The following is a 21,524-nucleotide window of genomic DNA, read 5'->3' on the forward strand; positions in this document are numbered from 1 at the left end:
TTTCTTTTTCACTCTACCTTAGTTTTCCCATTTTTCATCTTTTTCCAATCACTTTTTTCTTACTGGTCTGGACTCTTCTACTGGCGTTCAAGATCACAGAAATTATATGCTTTATATATGCTTTACATATTAAAACAGATCTTATATATTTAGAGAACTGTTACAAGCTATTGGTCCTTCCTTTTGGTACTTCTAGTCAAGGTAAGGTGGCCATTGTTTCGGCCTCACTATATCTCGAAGTATTAAGGAATTCATACCTTCTATTTGTCTACTCCTGGGGGACCATTTCCTGAGAGTGTTATAACATATGCTCCATCTTGAGAAGCGGGGTTCGTTCCTTCGCACAGCGATTTTTGGTGCACTAGGTGCACATTTTGTACTGTGCCATTTTGAGCTTATCTTCATTCTCTTTTGATTGATATACACTCTACATGTTCATTGTTGCCAGGAGGTGATCTATGCAACTCGGAGATGCTTAGGGGTTTGAAAGGGTCCCTCCCTTAAGGTTACTGCTTTGGTACTTCCCATCAGTCCAATCCTGGTCCGGTCCGGAGGGACGCTAAGGAAGGAGAAATTAGATCTTACCTGCTAATTTGCTTTCCTTTAGTCCCTCCGGACCGGACCAGGCCCCTCCCATATTTTGTCACTTTCTTCATGCACCAACTGCTCCAGATACCTTGAGAACTGACATAGCAAAAAAAATGTAGGCTCTAGAATCTGGAGAAGATCTAGAAATTAGATGTTCTTTCTTTCCAGACTTTGTTTTGTTGCTACATCAGGCTTAAGTGTTTGAGGGCTTAGGATTCTCAGAAGGTATTGTTCATCTCTAGAAATTTTCTGGAATGTTGTGCTTCAAAGCATATAAAGTTAAAACAGAGTGCTGGGAATTAGAGTTCTTAGCTTCAGCTGCACCTTCTGACCAGGCACCTTCAATCTTCTTGCCTAAAGGAGCCTCTGCAGATGGGGATGTATCTGTATGTGGGTGTAGGTGTAAGATATGTGTCAACATTTGCATATTTCCTTGGTAGGACAGATACAAGCAATTAAAATGGTGGTATTTCCTATCCTTGAGTCCTGCCAAAGCACTTTGGAGCCCACCCATGGAAACATGGTAGTCAAGGGTTCTTAGTCTGATAAGTCAGAAAGCTAACAAAGAGTATGTTATAGCCCATTCTAAAGGGATTTGATATACTGCCTTGTGGAATAAGCTACAGTAAATTAATCTTGCCTTGATGAATGAAACAAATCACTTAGCTCAAAACAGATGTTTAAAAAATGTCCAATTTATACTATTATTCAATCCATGAAATTCTATTGCATTGAGGTGAAAGTTCCATCTTTATTTCAAATGTAATAAAATGTCTCATTCACCACCACATGTATTATTTGTTCAATAACATACATACTAGAAATCAAAATGATACATCTCTATACAGTGTGGAACCATTGGCATGTCTAGTTTTTTTTATCTTTTAAACAGTGTTTATGTTTAGCCAGTAGTACTTAATCTATCTCATAGCTGATGCTTCCTATTTACCCCAAAAGTAATTACTGATGGAAAATCTTCCATAGTTTATTCATTTAAGATGGTCCTCTACTGCTGTTCTCTGCATGTTTCTAGCCCCTCTGAGCAGCAGAGATATGCCCAAATGAACAAAGACTGAGCAAGGCAGGCAGTAGTGAAGTGCTTATGATGTGAGGGTCTAATGCAGAAGCCATGGATTTAGAGCCATGTGCCGGTGACTGAGCGCACAACTTCTACCCACAAAAGTTTTGTTCTTAGTGCAATAAATAAGCGGCATACAAAGTATTGCCACATTAAAAAGTGTGCGCTGTCAGAAAATAAAAAAAAGCACACTCTTGCTGAAGTTCAAAAAAATTGTCTCCATTCCTGTCACACACCAACAGGAAGGAGATATTAGGTATTACAGGCAAATTTCTTTCCTTTAATCCTCCAGACCAGTCCCTGGGATCTCTCTAAACCCTTTGGGCCTATCAGACCAACTCCGATTGCACATGCTTACCACATCTACCATCTGGCTAGCTAGGAACTGCACACATGGGTTTTAGGGTTCTCAGAAGCTAATTGTTCTCAGTCTTCATCTGCTGGTAGGAGTGCATAAGCCAAGCATCTGGACCAGTCTGGAGGGCTGCTAAGGAAGGGATGTAGTTTAATAAAACCTCCTGCTGCACAAAGGACACCTCCACTCCAAAAAGAAATATCCCTCAATTCCCCATCTGATTCCCCCCCCCCCCCAATCCCCCTGACCTCCCAAACAAATAGCCATGGTGTCTAGTGAACCCCAAAGAAGAGTCAGGAGCGATGACCACACGCTCACGCCTCTGTGCTACTATCTGTGAAAATAGTGGTACCTGACCCAGCGCAATGTATCCTGGGATGCACCACACAGTGTCAGTCTGACAAATAAGGGAATTTTTCTCTTATTTAGTGTTCGCCACCAAATCTACCAAATAAAGGGAGAATTCCCCTATTTGACAGAGTGACCTTGCATGGTGTATTCCAAGGGCTGCTATTTTTGTGGATGGTGATGTGAAGGCATTGCACTATTCTCTTCTTTAAGATAAACTGGAGAGAGTTTTGGTTGAATTGCCACTAGATACCAGTACTATTTTTTTTGTTGTTTGTGGGGGGGGGGGGGGGGGGCTCAAAAGATAAGGTAAACGTCTTGGGGGAGAGTTGTGGATGGCCTGAAGGACTCACAGGGTTTGCGGGTGCCATTAGTCATGAGGGCTAATTTTTGGGGGGTGGAGAGTCCACTGGACACCAGGACTAATTTTTGGGGAGCTGCAGGGTCCATTAGACACTAGGTTGTTGTGGTTTTTTTTTTTTTTTTTGGGGTGGGGTGGCAAGTGAGTTTGGAGGATCAGGGGTCATAGGGGGAGGAGTTATTAGCTTTTCTCCCCTGATGCAACTGGTGCAGATGGGTGAGCTAACCTTTCTATGGCTCCTCAGACCTAGTATTCAGGTTCCCAAGTTACGCTTGACAAAGTCTTCTGCAGCAGTTCTCTGCATCAGGGCGGAATATCTAATAGCCTCATTACCATCCATTTTCATTTGGTGTGTGCTGGTGCCTAATATGAGGTTTGCTTCAAACCTTCCACATAAATGCATGCTTTTGCTTGCAGTAGCTTTTTGCATCGGCCCCCTCGGTTTTTGAATGTCGTTCTGCCTATCTCTTTGGTTTACAGCTGTGCTTTTTGTCCCATAGAGTGGAGAGAGTATAATGGTGAGAGTAGCGGCAGGCCCCTCGGACTCTTCCACGCGTGAAAAGGTAAGGATTGGACTTTCAATGTGCTTCTGCAGGCAAAGAAATGAAAGGTAGGGTCAGGTGGCACAGTATTGTTTTTATGTCTTTACATCATGCTGAGACTGAAGCTTCTAGAGTAGCAGTGGGATGTTTCACTGTGTCCCATAAAGGCAGCCAGTAATTGGGTGGGATGAGGAAGGAAAGGAGGAGCACAGTAATGTCAGAGGATGGGGGGAGAGCAAGATAGATAGCAGTGGCTTGGGGACTAGGAGGAATCTGGAAGCTGTCAGAGGGCTAGAAAAGCTTTTGCTGGCTTTGAAGAAAGAACAAGACCGGAAAGGGCAGGGAGAGGAGGAGGCGACTGGTGGCTGAGTTGAAGAGGGGATGTAAAGGAGGCTTGTGAGTGACTGGAGACAGTGATAGGGAGGTGAAAAGCGCTGCAATGATTCAGGGGGTGAGGGTCTAGATAAAAATTGGAGAAAAAAAGTCTGAGGATAAAAGGGAGCTGGAGTTGAGAGAGGAGTGGAAGGAGATAGGGCAGAAAAAGAGAGCGGTAGAACAAAATAAAGAATCTACAGAGCAGAGAAGCAAGGTATGGAAAGAAGAGAGAAGGTTAGAAATGTTGACGGAGGGAAAAGAATGTAAAAAAAAAAAAAATACCAGTCATGGAGAAAAGAAAGTTATTCTGAATCCTATAGCAAGGGTTAGAGAACAGTTTTATTTCATCTGTGGGAAAGGCTTTCACATTTTTAATCCAAACCTGTCTGAACACTTCTCTGGTGCATTGTCCTCTTCTAAATCTGTTGTACTATTCTCCTGCAGCTTCCAATGGTGCTAAAGGTGCCACGGTTGAACTCCTCACCTCTGGCACTCTGTGACAGGCCATTCTCTCTCCTCGGCTTTGGGGACATTCTAGTTCCAGGTATGCTTGCTGTGGTGACTGTTATGGGCAAAGATCCCTCTGAAGCTCTTTGATCTTTTGATCACCTACTTCCAAGAATCTAGTGGTCAAGTAAGGTTTGTAGTTGTCAGCTGGCCACTAGTATTTCAGCACTCTTTGGACAGTGAGGGGGAGGGGCACGGTACCTGTGATCGCTTCATGCCCTCGTTTGGAGTTATGTGCAAGCTCGTGCATGTTCATGTGGTTATCCTGAGAACCTGAATTATTAGGTGTGCCCCAAGGACTAGGTAGAAAATCATTGCCCTAGATCGTCACCTCCTGCCTCCAGCCACCTTGGATTATGTTTGAGTTTCACACTACAATTATTTTGTTTTATTTTTTGTTACATTTGTACCCGTGCTTTCCCACTCATGGCAGGCTCAATGCAGCTTACATGGAGCAATGGAGGGTTAAGTGACTTGCCCAGAGTCACAAGGAGCTGCCTCAGCAGGACCAAAGTCCACCATCCTAACCACTAGGCCACTGTTAGTGAAGGGCAAGTAGAATTAGGTTGAGATTTTAAAAGGTAGCAACCCTGGGCTTTTGCTTTCTGCAGGTTGTGGATGTAGGATAGAATACCTATAAGAATATCGCATTCTAATCAAAATTCTGAGGAGGGGCATCACGTATGTACAAACCAGGAAATCAGGTTCTGCACTTAGAGATCAATATCCCTGGTGGGGAGTGGGGGAAGATAGAAGAAGGGGGGTATAGCAAATTGTGACTCTGGAATTAAGTAGAAATAAAACAAAAGAAACAAAATAAGATGTTGTCTTTTATTTTGGACAAACATATTTTTTTACAGCTTTTGAAGTCAGACCCTCTTCAGGTCAGATTTGAGCAAGAAATAACTGTATCAGAATCTATCTATCTTTCTCCGAGGACAAGCAGGCTGCTTGTTCTCACTGATGGGGTGACGTCCACGGCAGCCCTCCAATCGGAATCTTCACTAGCAAAGTCCTTTGCTAGGCCCTCGCGCGCCCGCGCGCACCGCGCATGCGCGGCCATCTTCCCGCCCGAAACCGGCTCGAGCCGGCCAGTCTTCTTTTGTCCGCACTCGGTACGGTCCGTGTTTTCGCCGTGTCGAGCCCCGGAAAGTCGACCTCGCGCGTCCAAATTCTGTTTGAGCGTGTTTTTTCCTTCAGGAAAGCTTTGTTAGTCGGGAAGTGCTCCGGAAACCCTTCGACTGGGTTTCGTGTCAATCCTCCCCGTACTTCCAGCTTTTTGCCCCGGTAAGTTTTCTTTCGTCGTCGGGTAGGCCTCTTTTCGGCCTCGGTCGAGATTTTTCTCCCTCTAAATTTTTGGTGCTTCAATTTTCGCCATTTCGGCTTTTGATTTTCGCCGGCGTGATTTTTTTCCGCCCATGACATCGAAGCCTTTCCAAGCGGCTTCAAGAAGTGCACCCAGTGCGCCCGGGTTATCTCGCTCACTGATCTGACACTCGTCGTGTCTTCAGTGTCTGGGGGCCGAGCACCGCCCTCAGAACTGTAGTCTGTGTTCCCTTCTTCAAAGGCGGACTCAGGTAGCGAGACTAGCCCAGTGGAACGTGTTGTTCTCGGGCTCTTCGTCGGCATCGGCACCGGGATCTTCGAGTGCATCGACGTCGTCCAGCGTTCCAGACCATCTTCCTCGGCCGCCCCTGCATCGAGTGCATTGAGGCATCGGGCCTCTGCATCGGCGCCGAGACATCGGATAGCTGCATCGACGTCGGTGGTACCAGGACCTCGTCTGCTGATGTCGTCGGACGGTGGTGCATCGGGTGGAGTGCAGGTGAGGGCTGTCCATTCCCCTGCTGGTGGCGGTGAGCCCTCGGGTGGGTCTCCTCCTACCCTGAGGGCTCCTGCGGTACAGCCCCCCCGAGATCGACCTTCTTCAGTCTCGGCCCCGAGGAAGCGACGGATGGATTCGACGTCCTCCTCGTCGGTGCCGGGGAGCTCCGGTGACATGCTTCGGAAGAAATCGAAGAAGCATCGACACCGGTCTCCTCCCCATGTCGGCACCGAGAGCTCTGGGTCGCCGAGGGATTCGGCACCCAGCAGGCATCGGCACCGAGAGGACCGCTCACCCTCTGTTCAGGAGGTGTCGATGCGCTCCGCTCTGGACAGCCCGGTACAGCCTCCACGCCCGGAACAGGTACTGACGTCGACGCCTGCATCGACCTCACAGCCTTTCTCTACAGCCGCTCTAAACGAGAGCCTCCGGGCCGTTCTCCCAGAGATTCTGGGAGAGCTGTTGCGCCCTACCCCTCCGGTACCGGCGGTGCTTGCGCCTCCGGTACCGTCGAGCGTGGCGCCGGCTGGCCCATCGCCCAGGTTGAGGTCCCCGACGTCGGTACCGCGTGCGGTACCGACCGCGGCCACCTCCCAGGAAGGCTCCCCGACTACGTCGGCGGAGGGAGCTTCGCCGATGCGGGCGAGGGAGTCTACCTCTCGACGCCCCCATCGTGGACGTGGCTCCACTGAGTCGAGCAGGGCGAGGTTGCAGACACAGGTTCGTGAACTTGTGTCTGACACCGAGGGTGAGGCCTCGTGGGAGGAAGAGGAAGATCCTCGATATTTCTCTGACGAGGAGTCTGAGGGTCTTCCTTCTGATCCCACTCCCTCTCCTGAAAGGCAGCTTTCTCCTCCCGAGAGTCTGTCTTTTGCTTCCTTTGTCCGGGAGATGTCTACGGCCATCCCCTTCCCGGTGGTTGTGGAGGACGAGCCCAGGGCTGAAATGTTTGAGCTCCTGGACTATCCTTCTCCACCTAAGGAAGCGTCCACTGTTCCCTTGCACCATGTCCTGAAAAGACATTGCTTGCGAACTGGACCAAGCCATTAAGTAATCCCCACATTCCCAAGAAGATCGAGTCCCAGTACCGGATCCATGGGGACCCAGAGCTGATGCGCACTCAGTTGCCTCACGACTCTGGAGTTGTGGATTTGGCCCTAAAGAAGGCTAAGAGTTCTAGGGAACATGCTTCGGCGCCCCCGGGCAAGGACGCTAGAACCTTAGACTCCTTTGGGAGGAAGGCCTACCATTCCTCTATGCTCGTGTCCAAGATCCAGTCTTACCAGCTCTACACGAGCATGCACATGCGGAACAATGTGCGGCAGTTGGCGGGCTTGGTTGATGCTCTTCCCCCTGAGCAAGCCAAGCCTTTTCAGGAGGTGGTCAGGCAGCTGAAGGCGTGCAGAAAATTCCTGGCCAGAGGAGTTTATGACACTTTGATGTTGCGTCCAGGGCCGCTGCTCAAGGTGTGGTGATGCGCAGGCTCTCATGGCTGCGCGCCGCCGACCTGGAGAATAGAATCCAGCAGCGGATTGCGGACTCGCCTTGCCGTGCGGACAACATTTTTGGCGAAAAAGTCGAACAGGTGGTAGAGTCTCTCCACCAGCGGGACACTGCATTCGACAAATTCGCCCGCCGGCAGCCTTCAGCTTCTACCTCTACAGGTAGACGATTTTTCGGGGGAAGGAAGACTGTTCCCTACTCTTCTGGCAGGCGTAGGTACAATCCTCCTTCCCGACAGCCTGCGGCCCAGGCTAAGCCCCAGCGCGCTCGCTCTCGTCAGCAGCGTGCGACTCAGCAAGGCCCCGCGGCTCCCCAGCAAAAGCAAGGGGCGAGCTTTTGACTGGCTCCAGCAGAGCATAGCCGACATCCAAGTGTCCGTGCCGGGCGACCTGCCAGTCGGAGGGAGGTTGAAAGCTTTTCACCAAAGGTGGCCTCTCATAACCTCCGATCAGTGGGTTCTGCAAATAGTCTGGCAAGGATACACCCTCAATTTGGCATCAAACCCTCCAAATTGTCCACCGGGAGCTCAGTCTTACAGCTTCCAGCACAAGAGGGTACTTGCAGAGGAACTCTCCGCCCTTCTCAGCGCCAATGCGGTCGAGCCCGTTCCATCCGGGCAAGAAGGGCTGGGATTCTATTCCAGGTACTTCCTTGTGGAAAAGAAAACAGGGGGGATGCGTCCCATCCTAGACCTAAGGGCCCTGAACAAATATCTCGTAAAAGAAAGTTCAGGATGCTTTCCCTGGGCACCCTTCTCCCCATGATTCAGCAAAACGATTGGCTATGCTCTCTGGACTTGAAGGATGCCTATACACACATCCCGATACTGCCAGTTCACAGACAGTATCTGCGATTTCAGTTGGGCACCCGCCACTTCCAGTACTGTGTGCTACCCTTTGGGCTCGCCTCTGCGCCCAGGGTGTTCACAAAGTGCCTAGCTGTGGTAGCAGCGGCACTTCGCAGGCTGGGAGTGCACGTGTTCCCATATCTCGACGATTGGCTGGTGAAGAACACATCCGAGGCAGGAGCCCTGCAGTCCATGCAGATGACTATTCGCCTTCTGGAGCTACTGGGGTTTGTGATAAATTACCCAAAGTCCCATCTTCTTCCAGTGCAGAACCTCGAATTCATAGGAGCCCTGCTGGATTCTCGGACGGCTCGCGCCTATCTCCCAGAGACGAGAGCCAACAACTTGTTGTCCCTCGTCTCCCGGGTGCGGGCGTCCCAGCAGATCACAGCTCGGCAGATGTTGAGATTGCTGGGCCACATGGCCTCCACAGTTCATGTGACTCCCATGGCCCGCCTTCACATGAGATCTGCTCAATGGACCCTAGCCTCCCAGTGGTATCAGGCCGCTGGGGGACTAGAGGACGTGATCCACCTGTCCACGAGTTTTCTCGAATCCCTGTATTGGTGGACGATTTGGACCAATTTGACTCTGGGACGTCCCTTCCAAATTCCTCAGCCACAAAAAGTGCTGACCACGGATGCGTCTCTCCTGGGATGGGGAGCTCATGTCGATGGGCTTCACACCCAAGGAAGCTGGTCCCTCCAAGAACGCGATCTACAGGTCAATCTTCTGGAGTTACGAGCGATCTGGAACGCTCTGAAGGCTTCAGAGATCGGCTGTCCCACCAAATTATCCAACTTCAGACAGACAACCAGGTTGCCATGTATTATGTAAACAAGCAGGGGGGCACCGGATCTCGCCCCCTGTGTCAGGAAGCCGTCAGCATGTGGACCTGGGCTCGCCGGAACGGCATGGTGCTCCAAGCCACATATCTGGCAGGCGTAAACAACAGTCTGGCCGACAGACTGAGCAGGATTATGCAACCTCACGAGTGGTCGCTCAATTCCAAAGTGGTGCGCCAGATCTTCCAAGCGTGGGGCACCCCCTTGGTGGATCTCTTCGCATCTCGAGTGAACCACAAAGTCCCTCAGTTCTGTTCCAGGCTTCAGGCCCACGGCAGACTGGCATCGGATGCCTTCCTCCTGGACTGGGGGGAGGGTCTGCTGTATGCTTATCCTCCCATTCCTCTGGTGGGGAAGACTTTGTTGAAACTCAAGCAAGACCGAGGCACCATGATCCTGATTGCTCCTTTTTGGCCGCGTCAGATCTGGTTCCCTCTTCTTCTGGAGTTATCCTCCGAAGAACCGTGGAGATTGGAGTGTTTTCCGACCCTCATCACGCAGGACGAAGGGGCTCTTCTGCATCCCAACCTCCAGTCTCTGGCTCTCACGGCCTGGATGTTGAGGGCGTAGATTTTGCCTCTTTGGGTCTGCCAGAGGGTGTCTCCCGCATCTTGCTTGCTTCCAGGAAAGACTCCACTAAGAGAAGTTACTTCTTTCATTGGCGGAGGTTTGCCGTCTGGTGTGACAGCAAGGCCCTAGATCCTCGCTCTTGTCCTACACAGACCCTGCTTGAATACCTTCTGCACTTGTCTGAGTCTGGTCTCAAGACCAACTCTGTAAGAGTTCATCTTAGTGCAATCAGTGCATACCATTACCATGTGGAAGGTAAGCCGATCTCAGGACAGCCTTTAGTTGTTCGCTTCATGAGAGGTTTGCTTTTGTCAAAGCCCCCTGTCAAGCCTCCTACAGTGTCATGGGATCTCAATGTCGTTCTCACCCAGCTGATGAAACCTCCTTTTGAGCCACTGAACTCCTGCCATCTGAAGTACTTGACCTGGAAGGTCATTTTCTTGGTGGCAGTTACTTCAGCTCGTAGAGTCAGTGAGCTTCAGGCCCTGGTAGCCCAGGCCCCTTACACCAAATTTCATCATAACAGAGTAGTCCTCCGCACTCACCCTAAGTTCTTGCCAAAGGTCGTGTCGGAGTTCCATCTGAACCAGTCAATTGTCTTGCCAACATTCTTTCCCCGTCCTCATTCCTGCCCTGCTGAACGTCAGCTGCACACATTGGACTGCAAGAGAGCATTGGCCTTCTACTTGGAGCGGACACAGCCCCACAGACAGTCCGCCCAATTGTTTGTTTCTTTTGATCCCAATAGGAGGGGAGTGGCTGTAGGGAAACGCACCATATCCAATTGGCTAGCAGATTGCATTTCCTTCACTTACGCCCAGGCGGGGCTGGCTCTTGAGGGTCATGTCACGGCTCATAATGTTAGAGCCATGGCTGCGTCGGTAGCCCACTTGAAGTCAGCCTCCATTGAAGAAATTTGCAAAGCTGCGACGTGGGCTTCTGTCCACACATTCACATCCCATTACTGCCTGCAGCAGGATACCCGACGCGACAGTCGGTTCGGGCAGTCAGTTCTTCAGAACCTGTTTGGGCTTTAGGATCCAACTCCACCCCCCGAGGGCCCTGTTTGTTCTGTTCCAGGCTGCACTCTCAGTTAGTTGGTAAATTTTTCAGGTCAATCTCAGTTATGTCCTCGCCGTTGCGAGGCCCAATTGACCATGGTTGTTGTTTTGAGTGAGCCTGGGGGCTAGGGATACCCCATCAGTGAGAACAAGCAGCCTGCTTGTCCTCGGAGAAAGCGAATGCTACATACCTGTAGAAGGTATTCTCCGAGGACAGCAGGCTGATTGTTCTCACAAACCCGCCCGCCTCCCCTTTGGAGTTGTGTCTTCCCTTAAGAGTATTGTCTTGCTACATACTGGACTGGCCGGCTCGAGCCGGTTTCGGGCGGGAAGACGGCCGCGCATGCGCGGTGCGCGCGGGCGCGCGAGGGCTAGCAAAGGACTTTGCTAGTGAAGATTCCGATTGGAGGGGCTGCCGTGGACGTCACCCCATCAGTGAGAACAATCAGCCTGCTGTCCTCGGAGAATACCTTCTACAGGTATGTAGCATTCGCTATATAGACAGTTTCAAGGGAAAAAGGGGGGAGGGGAAGAAAGGTGTGACAGAAACAGAGAGGTGAATGAATAACTAAAAGGTGTCAAGGCAGTATAATTTTATGGTTTGTAATGTGACAGAAAACCCATGATCCTTGTTAAGTCCTGTCTGGTGGGTGTCCATATATTTGGAGGAGTAGCTTAATGATTAATACAGTAGGTTGAGAGCTTTGGAAGCTGGTTTGATTCCCACTGCAGCTCCTTGTGACTCTGGGCAAGTCACTTAACCCTCCATTGCCCACTAGGGACAGATAAAACTTGGAGCCCACTAGGGACAGATAAAGTACTAGCACATAACAAACATAAACCGCTTTGATTGTACCACTGAAAGGTGGTATATCAAATACCATTCCATATCATTATCTCCAGACCATTCCCAATGAGCGGGTATGTGCTGTTCCTTAGCGTATGCAGCAGATGAATCCAAGAACTGGTGGGTTGTGTCCATCTACCAGCAGGTGGAGATAAGAGATTACAAAGCTGAAGGCAGTGATACCAGATGGCCAGCTCCTCCTTCACCTCAGTACATCTCTATCTCCAGCAGGTGGTGGACGGCGCTTCAGCAGCTCCTGGATTTGTCTGTTGGGGATACTCCTGCGTCCTGTGGGCCAGTTGAATTTAGGGGTGTCTGGCTGGTGGTGCAGACTTTGGGGGCATACTCAGTTTTCTGGGTCCCTGCTTCACCCTTTCCCCCCTTACCTCCCGGTCTTTAGCCTTCCTCACCAGTTAAAAACAAGAGATCTCCTTTGCCTTCATTTGGTGTTAAAAAACAAACAAACAAAAAAAACCCCCAGAAGAAACAAGATTTCTGACAGGACCGGCAGTACAGGGTGTCCCTGTCTTAGTGCTATGCTTTGTCTATGTGCCGGTTAGGCAGCAAGCTGCTGCATCTGTGGGACTCTGCTTCTCCTCCGGAGACACCTGTGTTCAGTGAGTCCCTGCCTTTTTCTTTTCGGCGTGGGGGTACTATGCTTTAATGTGGGCAATGCTGGCATTTGAAAGCTGTTCCCACTGCAGTAGCAGATGCTCCGCAGTGGGACTCTGTGTGGTGGCGTGTTTGAATGCTGGGGAGGGACGTGCTGAAGTTCCCCTTCCCCGAGCAGCCTTTTCCCTTGCTAAAATGGCGGGAACGTGCACCTTTTTGCTGGCGCGGCCCTCTCTTTTCTCCTGATATCAGCCCTGCGGCCTTGATGGCAGGGGGGAGGGGCGGCTTCTCCTAAAGGACCTTGTGCTCCATTAGAGACTGCTGGTACAGGGGATTCCCATTTATTTTCTCCAGCCTTTGGTTTCCTTTACCAAAATCACTGAGTCAGAAACTGTTTGGATGTAGCTGGGGCAGTGGCACAAATTCTTCTCAAACTGCCCCCACTATGCAAGGGTATGCAGTGGAAGAACAGAACTATTTTAAGCTGTTTCTATATCTTCTGTCAGGATGTCCTCTGTTCGGGGACCCTTAATTTGAACCTTTCTTCTTAAAGAGAGCTTGGCCTCTGTAGCCCTTTTCGTGATTGGGGGAGTTTTTATGCCTATCTTAGGCAGATGGGTTCTAGAGGGCTAAGTTTTCCAGAAGGAATGTGATGGTCCTGCAATGTGCCTTGTTTTTTTTGGGATGCACGTCAGGCACTGGGGGCTTCTCTGGGGCAGGGTATCCCCCCTCCCCCCCCCCCCGATGGTCCTGCGATGTCCCTTGTTTTTTGGGGGATGCACGTCAGGCACTGGGGGCTTCTCTGGGGCAGGGGATTTCCCCCCCCCCCCCCCCCCCCCCCCAAGTTCATTCTGCTGCTCTGTATGCCTATATGTTGCAGAAGTCTCTGGTAGGGGACTGACAGTTCCTTTTTAGTTCAGCCTTTGGAATTTTCTGGCTTGTTCCTTGTCTCAGTCTCCTCTGATGAACCCTGCCCTGAAGAGGGGATGTTTTCTCTCCAGCTCAGTAGTAGGGTCCATTTCTCCCCTGCCTTCCTCTATTTGGAGGGAGTCTTTTCAGGGCAGTCCCTTTCTGCACAAAGGCAGCAAGAATCACCTGAGCTGGAAAGCCATGTTTGCCTAAGTGGTACATTGATAGCAATAGGCCTCACTGTCTGTGGTGAGTTTAGATTTTCTTATAGTTCCTGGTGTGGGAAACAGTGAACAGCATCAGAGCAGGGCTCCTTGTATGTTGGGCCTCTGAAAGGACCTATTTAGTATTTTTATTTACAGAGTTCTCTGTCCCCTCAGTTTTTCTCTGAGGGCAGTTGATTGAACAGCTTGGAATTTCCCTCCTTCCTTTGTGAAACTCTTTTTATACTGGCAGCATAGTCATTGCCTATGAGCACACCACCTTGAGTGTGCCTGATCTCTGATCTTGGAAGCTCAGCAGGGTTGGGCCTGGCTGGTTTCTACTTGGATGGGAGACTACCTGGGAATAGCAGGTGCTGTATGTTTTTTTTTTTTCTGCTCCTTGCCCCGCTCCCACTTTTGAATTTAACCTTGTTCGCGATTTGCACTACTGCCTCCCCAACTTAGCTGCAGCAAAAATGAAGCCGCACGTGTGGGGCCATAGCTGTTTGCGCACCACTGGCGCCTCTGCCGGTTACCTTCCTCCGCTCCCTCCTGCCAAACGGGATGTTACATCCGGGGGGGGGGGAGGGAAATTGGCAAAGGCGGCAGTGGATGCATAGGGCTGTGAGTGCACAGCTTCGTTTTGTTGCAACCAAGTCAGTCGGGGAGGCAGCGGCTTGAGTGACTCAATCAGTGAGGGGAAGGGAAGCTCGCAGTTCCTTCAGGCTGCCACAGACTCAAAAGGCAGTGGCCAGGAGGAAAAGTTAATGGAGTATGAGGGCAGGCGCCTTTGGTGCGTAGGCGCCATTTTTTCTAAAGATCTGTTTTGGGGAGTGACCGCTCCCCCTGCGCTTCCCCCCCAGCTACGCCACTAGGGAGGAGAGCTGGCTTGCCCTGCCAGAACAACTGGCTCGCAAAAAGCTAAAAAAAATGTATTAACCGGCTCTAGCACAACACTGGGTGAATGCAACCCTGCTCCATTTTTTTGTTGGAAATGTTTCATGAGTACACTGCCTTTGGCTTGATCTTTAGTCAGCATTTGCTACAGGATACATGAGGCATAAAAGAAAAAAAAAAACACAGTGAATTTTAACTTCTAGCTTCCTCACAGCAGCCTTGAGAGGTTACTTGCCACTGTTGAGGGTGCTTCACTTGTTGGAGCCTTAACCGTGGGATGCACACACTGGTCTCCCCCTCTTCTCAGTTTGGAGCCAGTGTGTCAGCCACCTCTCCCATTCCTAAGAAGCGTTCCTTAAGGCTTACCTCGTGGGTGATGGAAACAGTCTGTTATTGCAGAGATATGTATATATTAAAAATAATTTTGAATAAAGAGAAAACAAATGAGGCAAGACTCAGCTAGAGTTGTCTTGTTCCTCTGGCAGCTCTGGAGTGAGGGGTTCCGAATTCTGCAGCATATCTACTGCAGTCAGACCTGCTAGACTCCTTGGGTGTTTGTCATTTGGTTATGGTGGCTCCTGCAGAGGAGGCAGCTCTTAGTCGGCTTGGAGCCAGATTTTAGTGGTTTCTGGTCTCTGTTGCTTCTTTTCAGAAGCGGCTGTGGCAGAGGCGGCAGTGCAGGGTGTGAGCAGCTATGTGTCGGAGATTCAGTCTTACACTGGAGAGTCTGGTCACACTGCTTCTGGGTCCCCGAATTTGATAGGAAACCGCCATTTTGAGACAGGCCAACGCAGCTCTTACTGCTTCTTTGGATCCTCCCATGCTGACCAGGTACGATGCGGAGGGGTCAACCCCCTTCACACTGGAATTTGCTCTCCTGCTTCATCAGGCCTTTTTCCTGAGGCAGGGTCTTTCCATGTCTTTCTCCCTGGAGCCTTTGGGGACACAGGCAAGTGCTGGTCCCTCAGTCTGTAAGAAACCACGTTTATCTGGGTCATGGGAGACAAGTGACTTAGAATCCCTGGACACCTTTCCTCCTTTGGATGAGTACACTGTGTTTTCAGGCAGCCAGAGTTGCCCTGTTTAATTACTCAGATTCTTCAAACCTTGATTTTATGAGATGATCTGCCTCAGATGCCTAGGAAAGTGGTTCCCTTTTGAAAGATATACAGCAACCCCCAAGACTTTGCCACTCCATCTCTACCATTTTCTTCAGGTCCTCATTGAAAGTAAATCTGATGCTGCTCTCCTCATTAGGCGTATGGACTTTTCTTTTAGGAAGCTATCCAAACTTTTTTAAACCTCGCTAAGCTAACTGCTTTTACCACATTCTCTGGCAATGAATTCCAGAGTTTAATTACACGTTGAGAGAAGAAATATTTTCTTCAATTTTCTTTAAATTTACTACTTTGTAGCTTCATTGCGTGCCCCGTAGTACTAATATTTTTGGAAAGAGTAAACAAGCGATTCACATCTACCCATTCCACTCCACTCAGTATTCTATATACCTCTATCCCCCTCAGCCGTCTTTTCTCCAAGCTGAAGAGCCCAAGCCATTTCAGCCTTTCCTCATAGGGAAGTCGTCCCATCCCCTTTATCATTTTCATCACCCTTCTCTGTACTTTTTCTAATTCCACTATATCTTTTTTGAGATGCGATGACCAGAATTGCACACAGTGTTCAAGGTGCCATGGAGCGATGCAAAGGCTTTATAATATCCTCATTTTATTTTCATTCCTTTCCTAATAATACCTAACATTCTATTTGCTTTCTTTGCTGCCGCAGCACACTGAGCAAAGGTTTTCAAAGTATCGTCAACGATGACTCCTAGATCCTTTTCCTGGTTGGTGACTCCTAACATGGAATCTTGCATCACATAGCTATAGTTCGGGTTCCTCTTTCCCACATGCATCACTTTGCACTTGCTAACATTAAACATCATCTGCCATTTGGATGCCCAGTCTCCCAGTCTCATAAGGTCATCTTGCAATTTTGTACAATCCTCTTGTGATTTAACAACTTCGAATAACTTTGTGTCGTCGTCAAATTTAATTACCTCACTAGTTATTCCCATATCTAGATCATTTATAAATATGTTAAAAAGCAGCGGTCCCAACATAGACCCCTGCAGAACCCCACTATCTACCCATCTCCATTGAGAATACTGACCATTTAACCCTATTCTCTGTTTTCTATCCTTTAACCAGCTTTTAAACCACAATAGAACACTACCTCCTATCCCATGACTTTCCAATTTCCTATGGAGACTTTCATGAGGTACTTTGTCAAATGTCTTTTGAAAATCCAGATACACAAAATCGACCGACTCACCTTTATGCACATGTTTGTTCACCCCTTCAAAGAAATGTAATAGATTGGTGAGGCAAGATTTCCCTTCACTAAATCCATGTTGACTTTGTCTCATTAATCCATGCTTTTGAATATGCTCTATAATTTTGTTCTTTATAATACTCTACCATTTTGCCCAGCACCAATGTCTTGGCCAGTCCAATCCTTTTTGTCGAAGGTTGTATCTCCATTCTATCTCAATCAGGTTATTTCCCTTCTAGGTTCTGAATTCTTTGTATCACTTGGATGTTCAGAGAATGTTGCACTGTTATTTGAAGAGAACTGAGGAGTTGCTTGCAAGCAAGCAATTGCCTACTAAACTCAAGGCTCATTCTACCTGAGCACAAGTTTCTTCCTGGGCAGAATTTTCTTCGATTCTGGTGCAAGACCTATGCAGGACAGCAACTTGGTTGTTCCTTCATTCCTTTGTGAAGCATTATCACCCTGTTATTCATGCTTGCCAGGAGGCAGCCTTCAAGGCTTTTGTTCTGTCTAGGGGGTAGTTGCTTCCTACCCTCGTTAAGTACTGCTTTGGTACTTCACACTCGTTAAGAATGGTTTAGAAATAAAGATAAGGAAAGTGAAATTACTTACCTGCTAATTTTCTTTCCTTGAATATCTCCAGACCTTCCCAAACCCACCCTATAATGACAGGTGTTCAGAATTATTTTCCTGTGATTTCTCTCAGTAGGTGACCTTCATTTTTAAGGTCTTAAGCAATGATGCGCCCCTGGCATTAGCTTCATCTTTAATATTTTATCAGCCATCTCGTAGTTTACGTTCTGTGGATACAATTTTATTGGATATTCCTTCCATTAAGTGGGTTAGACTGGAAGCTAACCATTCAGCAGTGCTTCAGCTTTCTGGTGTGTGTCTTTGGAATGTTTTGCCTGTGAACATACATATTATAATTTCAGTCCTTCAGTTTAGGAAGCAGTTAAAATTATTTCATTTTGCTCAGGCCTTTTTAGTTTAGCTTGAGTATTAGACTTGGAGCCACAAGTTTCTAGTCATGTTAAGGGGACTTCATTTGGTGATTCTTCATTGTAGTTTTTGTGTATTCTGCTGTGCTTTTTGTGTCTTATATTGTGTATGTTCCTGATGTACACTGCCTAGGACTAATGGATAGTGTGGTTTAGAAATGTTTCAAATAAATAGGTGATGTGAAGACTACAGAAGAGTTGATTGCAGTGGCTCTCAATTGAGTAACATAATTTACTACTACTACTATTAAACATTTCTATAGCGCTACTAGACTTACGCAGCGCTGTACAAATTAACATGAAAAGACAGTCCCTGCTCAACAGAGCTTACAATCTAAATTGGACAGACGAACAGACAGCTAGGGGTGGGGAAATTGCAGTGGTAGGGGTGATAAGTGAGGGTGTTGAGTACGAGAGTCATGGTTAGGAGTTGAAAGCAGTAGCAAAGAGGTGGGCTTTAAGCCTAGACTTGAAGACAGCCAGAGACTGAGCCTGACGTACTGGCTCAGGGAGTCTATTCCAGGCATAGGGAGCAGCGAGATAGAAGGAACGGAGCTGGGAGTTAGCAGTGGGGGAGAAGGGGGACGACAGGAGACATTTACCCAGCGAACGGAGTTCACGGGGAGGAGTGTAGGGAGAGATGAGAGCGGAAAGGTACTGAGGAGCTGCGGAGTGGATGCACTTGTAGGTCAAGAGGAGAAGTTTGAACCGTATGCGGAAGCGGATAGGGAGCCAGTGAAGCGACTTGAGGAGAGGGCTAACGTGAGTATAGCGACTCTGGCGGAATATAAGACACGCAGCAGAGTTTTTTTCCATTCCGTGCTGGAGAGAGACTTGTTCCCGTCTCTCTCTTAGTCAGCCCTGGAAAATGGATTGCGGCCTAGCCGTGGTTTTTTCTCTTTTCGAGTACGCGTTCGCGTGTTATTTTCTTTTTTTTAAAAAAAACAGTGAAAGAGAGTTTTCCTCTTCGTTTTTAGCCGCGAGGGCACGTCGTCGCGGCCGGTCGTTTCTTCTTTTTTGGGTGTGCTTTTCAGCGCCACCATCGACGATTTTGATTTCGCCGACGCAATTTTTCCGTTGATGTCCTCGAAGGTCCCGAGCGGATTCAAAAAGTGTGGTCGGTGCGGCCGGCAGATCTCGCAAACCGATACTCACGCTTGGTGTCTCCAGTGCCTCGGCCCGGAGCATAATTCCAAGACGTGCACCTTGTGTCTCGGCTTAAGAAAGTGGACACAGGTGGCGAGGCAAGTTCTGCGGGACCGTCTTTTTGGATCTTGCACTGGCCCTTCGACGTCTACGGCATCGGTGTCAATGGCCGGGTCTTCAGTACTGGTACCGATGTCGACAAAGTCGGCGCCGACTCTGGCATCGACCCCAGGAGTACGGGAACAATAAAAAAGTTTGTTATGACATAGTGAGAAAGGCGCCTTTGCACAATCTTATGGTTGTTTTTATCCCCCTGTAGGTTGTTGTTGGGGGAGTCTGTTATTTACCATTACTAGCTGTCAGCAGAAATACTAGCTGGCTCATGGCTGAGCATCACCTTATTGGTGATGTCACTTAGGCCCCAATGCTCAAAATTCTAAAACTGTTCTGAATAGTGCCATAAAAATACCACTGTAACATCACAGAAAAACAATGACCTAATGCTCTACACTAATGAGATGTAAATATAGGCACGTTCAATAGCATTGAGCATTAGAGACCTCGGTGGGAGGATTGTGCTTGGCACATGTGCAGAAGAGTTCCGCAATAAGCTCAGCAACTGTGCATATGCGCTTGGTAAAAAACCAAACGTAAAGCACACATTGGCGTCTGTTTTTGCAGTCTACATTAGCATTTAAAAAATTTTCAGCTTGGACGCTTATATTTAGATGCAGGAAACAAGCGCCAATGTGTTCTATGGGCATTTTTGATAGCATGGCTGTTTTAAATTTACACACAGGAAAGAGATTCCAATGTGTGTTTTCTCACAACCAGCACTTAACTTAAGAGTTTGCATGGGCTTTCTTCTGCTTCCAAAAGCAATCAAAATCGGCAGATTTTTGTTTTGTTTTGTTACATTTGTACCCCGCGCTTTCCCACTCATGGCAGGCTCAATGCGGCTTACATGGGGCAATGGAGGGTTAAGTGCCTTGCCCAGAGTCACAAGGAGCTGCCTGTGCCTGAAGTGGGAATCGAACTCAGTTCCTCAGTTCCCCAGGACCAGAGTCCACCACCCTAACCACTAGGCCACTCCTCCACCCACTAGGCCACTCCTCCTCCTTTTTGCAGAAAAGCATGAGAATCATGGGAAATCCTCTCTTCCAGCACCTGGTGTTATTTTTTACAGCAGTAAGACAGTTTTGTTTCGGGCGCTCTTTTCTGAGCATTGGGGAGGAATACAAAATAACCTCATTTGCATGCTATCTGTGCTAAGGCCTGGTGCACTCATTTGCTGTGTCAGACCCCTCCGAACTTTCTGCACTGGTAAATGCGGATGCTAGTACAGCACTAATGGCCTCTAGAACCTGTGTTTACTTTTGAACATCTAGGCCTTAGTTGTTTCTCAGTCTTCCCATCTGCTGGTAGATGGGCATGGTTCAGAATGGTCATTGAGAATGGTCTGGAGATATTCAACAAAAGAAAATTAGCAGATAAATATAATTTCACCTTACCCTTTACCCCTTAATTTTGAAGGTCTTGCATTCCTGAATAGTTTTAAAGTTATCTTTTAGTATTCTAATCATAAGGTCATTGATACAGTGTCTAGGTTTTGAAAAATGCTCATTCATAGGTATGTCACTTTTATTTGCTTTTGTGATGTAGTGCCTATATGAGTTGATTTCTTGTCTTTAGCATTTGTCTTGTCTCCAATGGCATATTTAAACTAGGTGAGTTAGTGGCGTACGCACCCCCATCAGACCCCCCCCCCCCCCCACACACCTTAAAAGCTTTAGTCTTCACCTGGGTAGCTATGGTGACACTCGTAGGCTGCCTGCGGCCTGCTCTGGGACTTCCTCCTTGAACCGCCCCACCTTTCACAAAACAGTAAGTTGCATCAGAAGGGGCGGGATGGTTCAGGGAGGAAGTCCCAGAGCAGGCCGCAGGCATTCTTATGAGTGCTGCTGCCTAGGTGAAGGCTAAAGCCGAGAAGCACCTCCTGTAAAATGTTTCTGGCTACGCTACCTCCTGTCTCCCCAGCATTAGCACTCTTCCTCACATTTTCTGCATTGAACAAAATATACAACATTTGAGGAAGAGCATGAATAAGAGCCCTTTATTTATTTTTAGCTCACACCTTTTTCAGTAGTAGCTCAAAGTGAGTTACATTTAGGTACACTGAGTTTTTCTGTCCCTGGAGGGCCAACAATCTAAGTTCATACCTGAGACAATGGAGGGTTAAGTGACTTGCCCATGATCACAAGGAGCAGCAGCGGCATTTGAACCAGCCACCTCTGGATGTCAAGACTGCTGCTCTAACCACTAGGCCACTCCAGAATGTGTTTCCCTTGTGAGTAATTGTGGAGTCCTGTGATATTTGCTGGCACAATTTGCAGTTTGCCATATAGCCAAGGATTAGTGCCATTCTCCTTTTGAGCTTCTGTTGGGAGTTTGCTTTTCACAAATTTTTGCTTCTGATTTGGTGGTTGTTGGAAGGCCAGCATTGGTGAAGCTCGAAATATCTCTTGGTAACTCATCCTTCTGGAGTGTTGGCTATAGATCTTTTATGATTTTTCTGTTTGTCTAACTGTGGATTATATGTCACTACAAGGGGAATTCTTTTTACTGCAGTAGGTTTTCTCTGTATGTGTTAAGTGAAGAGGCAGTTTTTCTGGAGATCATTTTGGAGTTGTAGGATTCAGTCAGGATCTGGAGGTGTTTGTCGCTGTTTCCTGGATCAGAGCGTATGTGATGGTATCGTGTGACTTGGCTGTGT

The 21,524-nt window shown here is 48.3% G+C and overlaps 1 protein-coding gene across 1 annotated transcript in view; it reads left to right on the top strand.

Annotated features, from left to right (window-relative positions):
• The window catches only part of SPPL2B (signal peptide peptidase like 2B), a 177,022-nt gene that overhangs the window by 116,895 nt on the left and 38,603 nt on the right, over positions 1-21,524 (top strand). Inside the window, 2 exon segments of the mRNA XM_030217560.1 lie at positions 3,231-3,293; positions 4,092-4,191. Coding sequence (XP_030073420.1) covers positions 3,231-3,293; positions 4,092-4,191 — 163 coding nt within the window.

The sequence above is a fragment of the Microcaecilia unicolor genome, chromosome 11 (genome assembly GCF_901765095.1).
Source record: "Microcaecilia unicolor chromosome 11, aMicUni1.1, whole genome shotgun sequence".
NCBI lineage: Eukaryota > Metazoa > Chordata > Amphibia > Gymnophiona > Siphonopidae > Microcaecilia > Microcaecilia unicolor.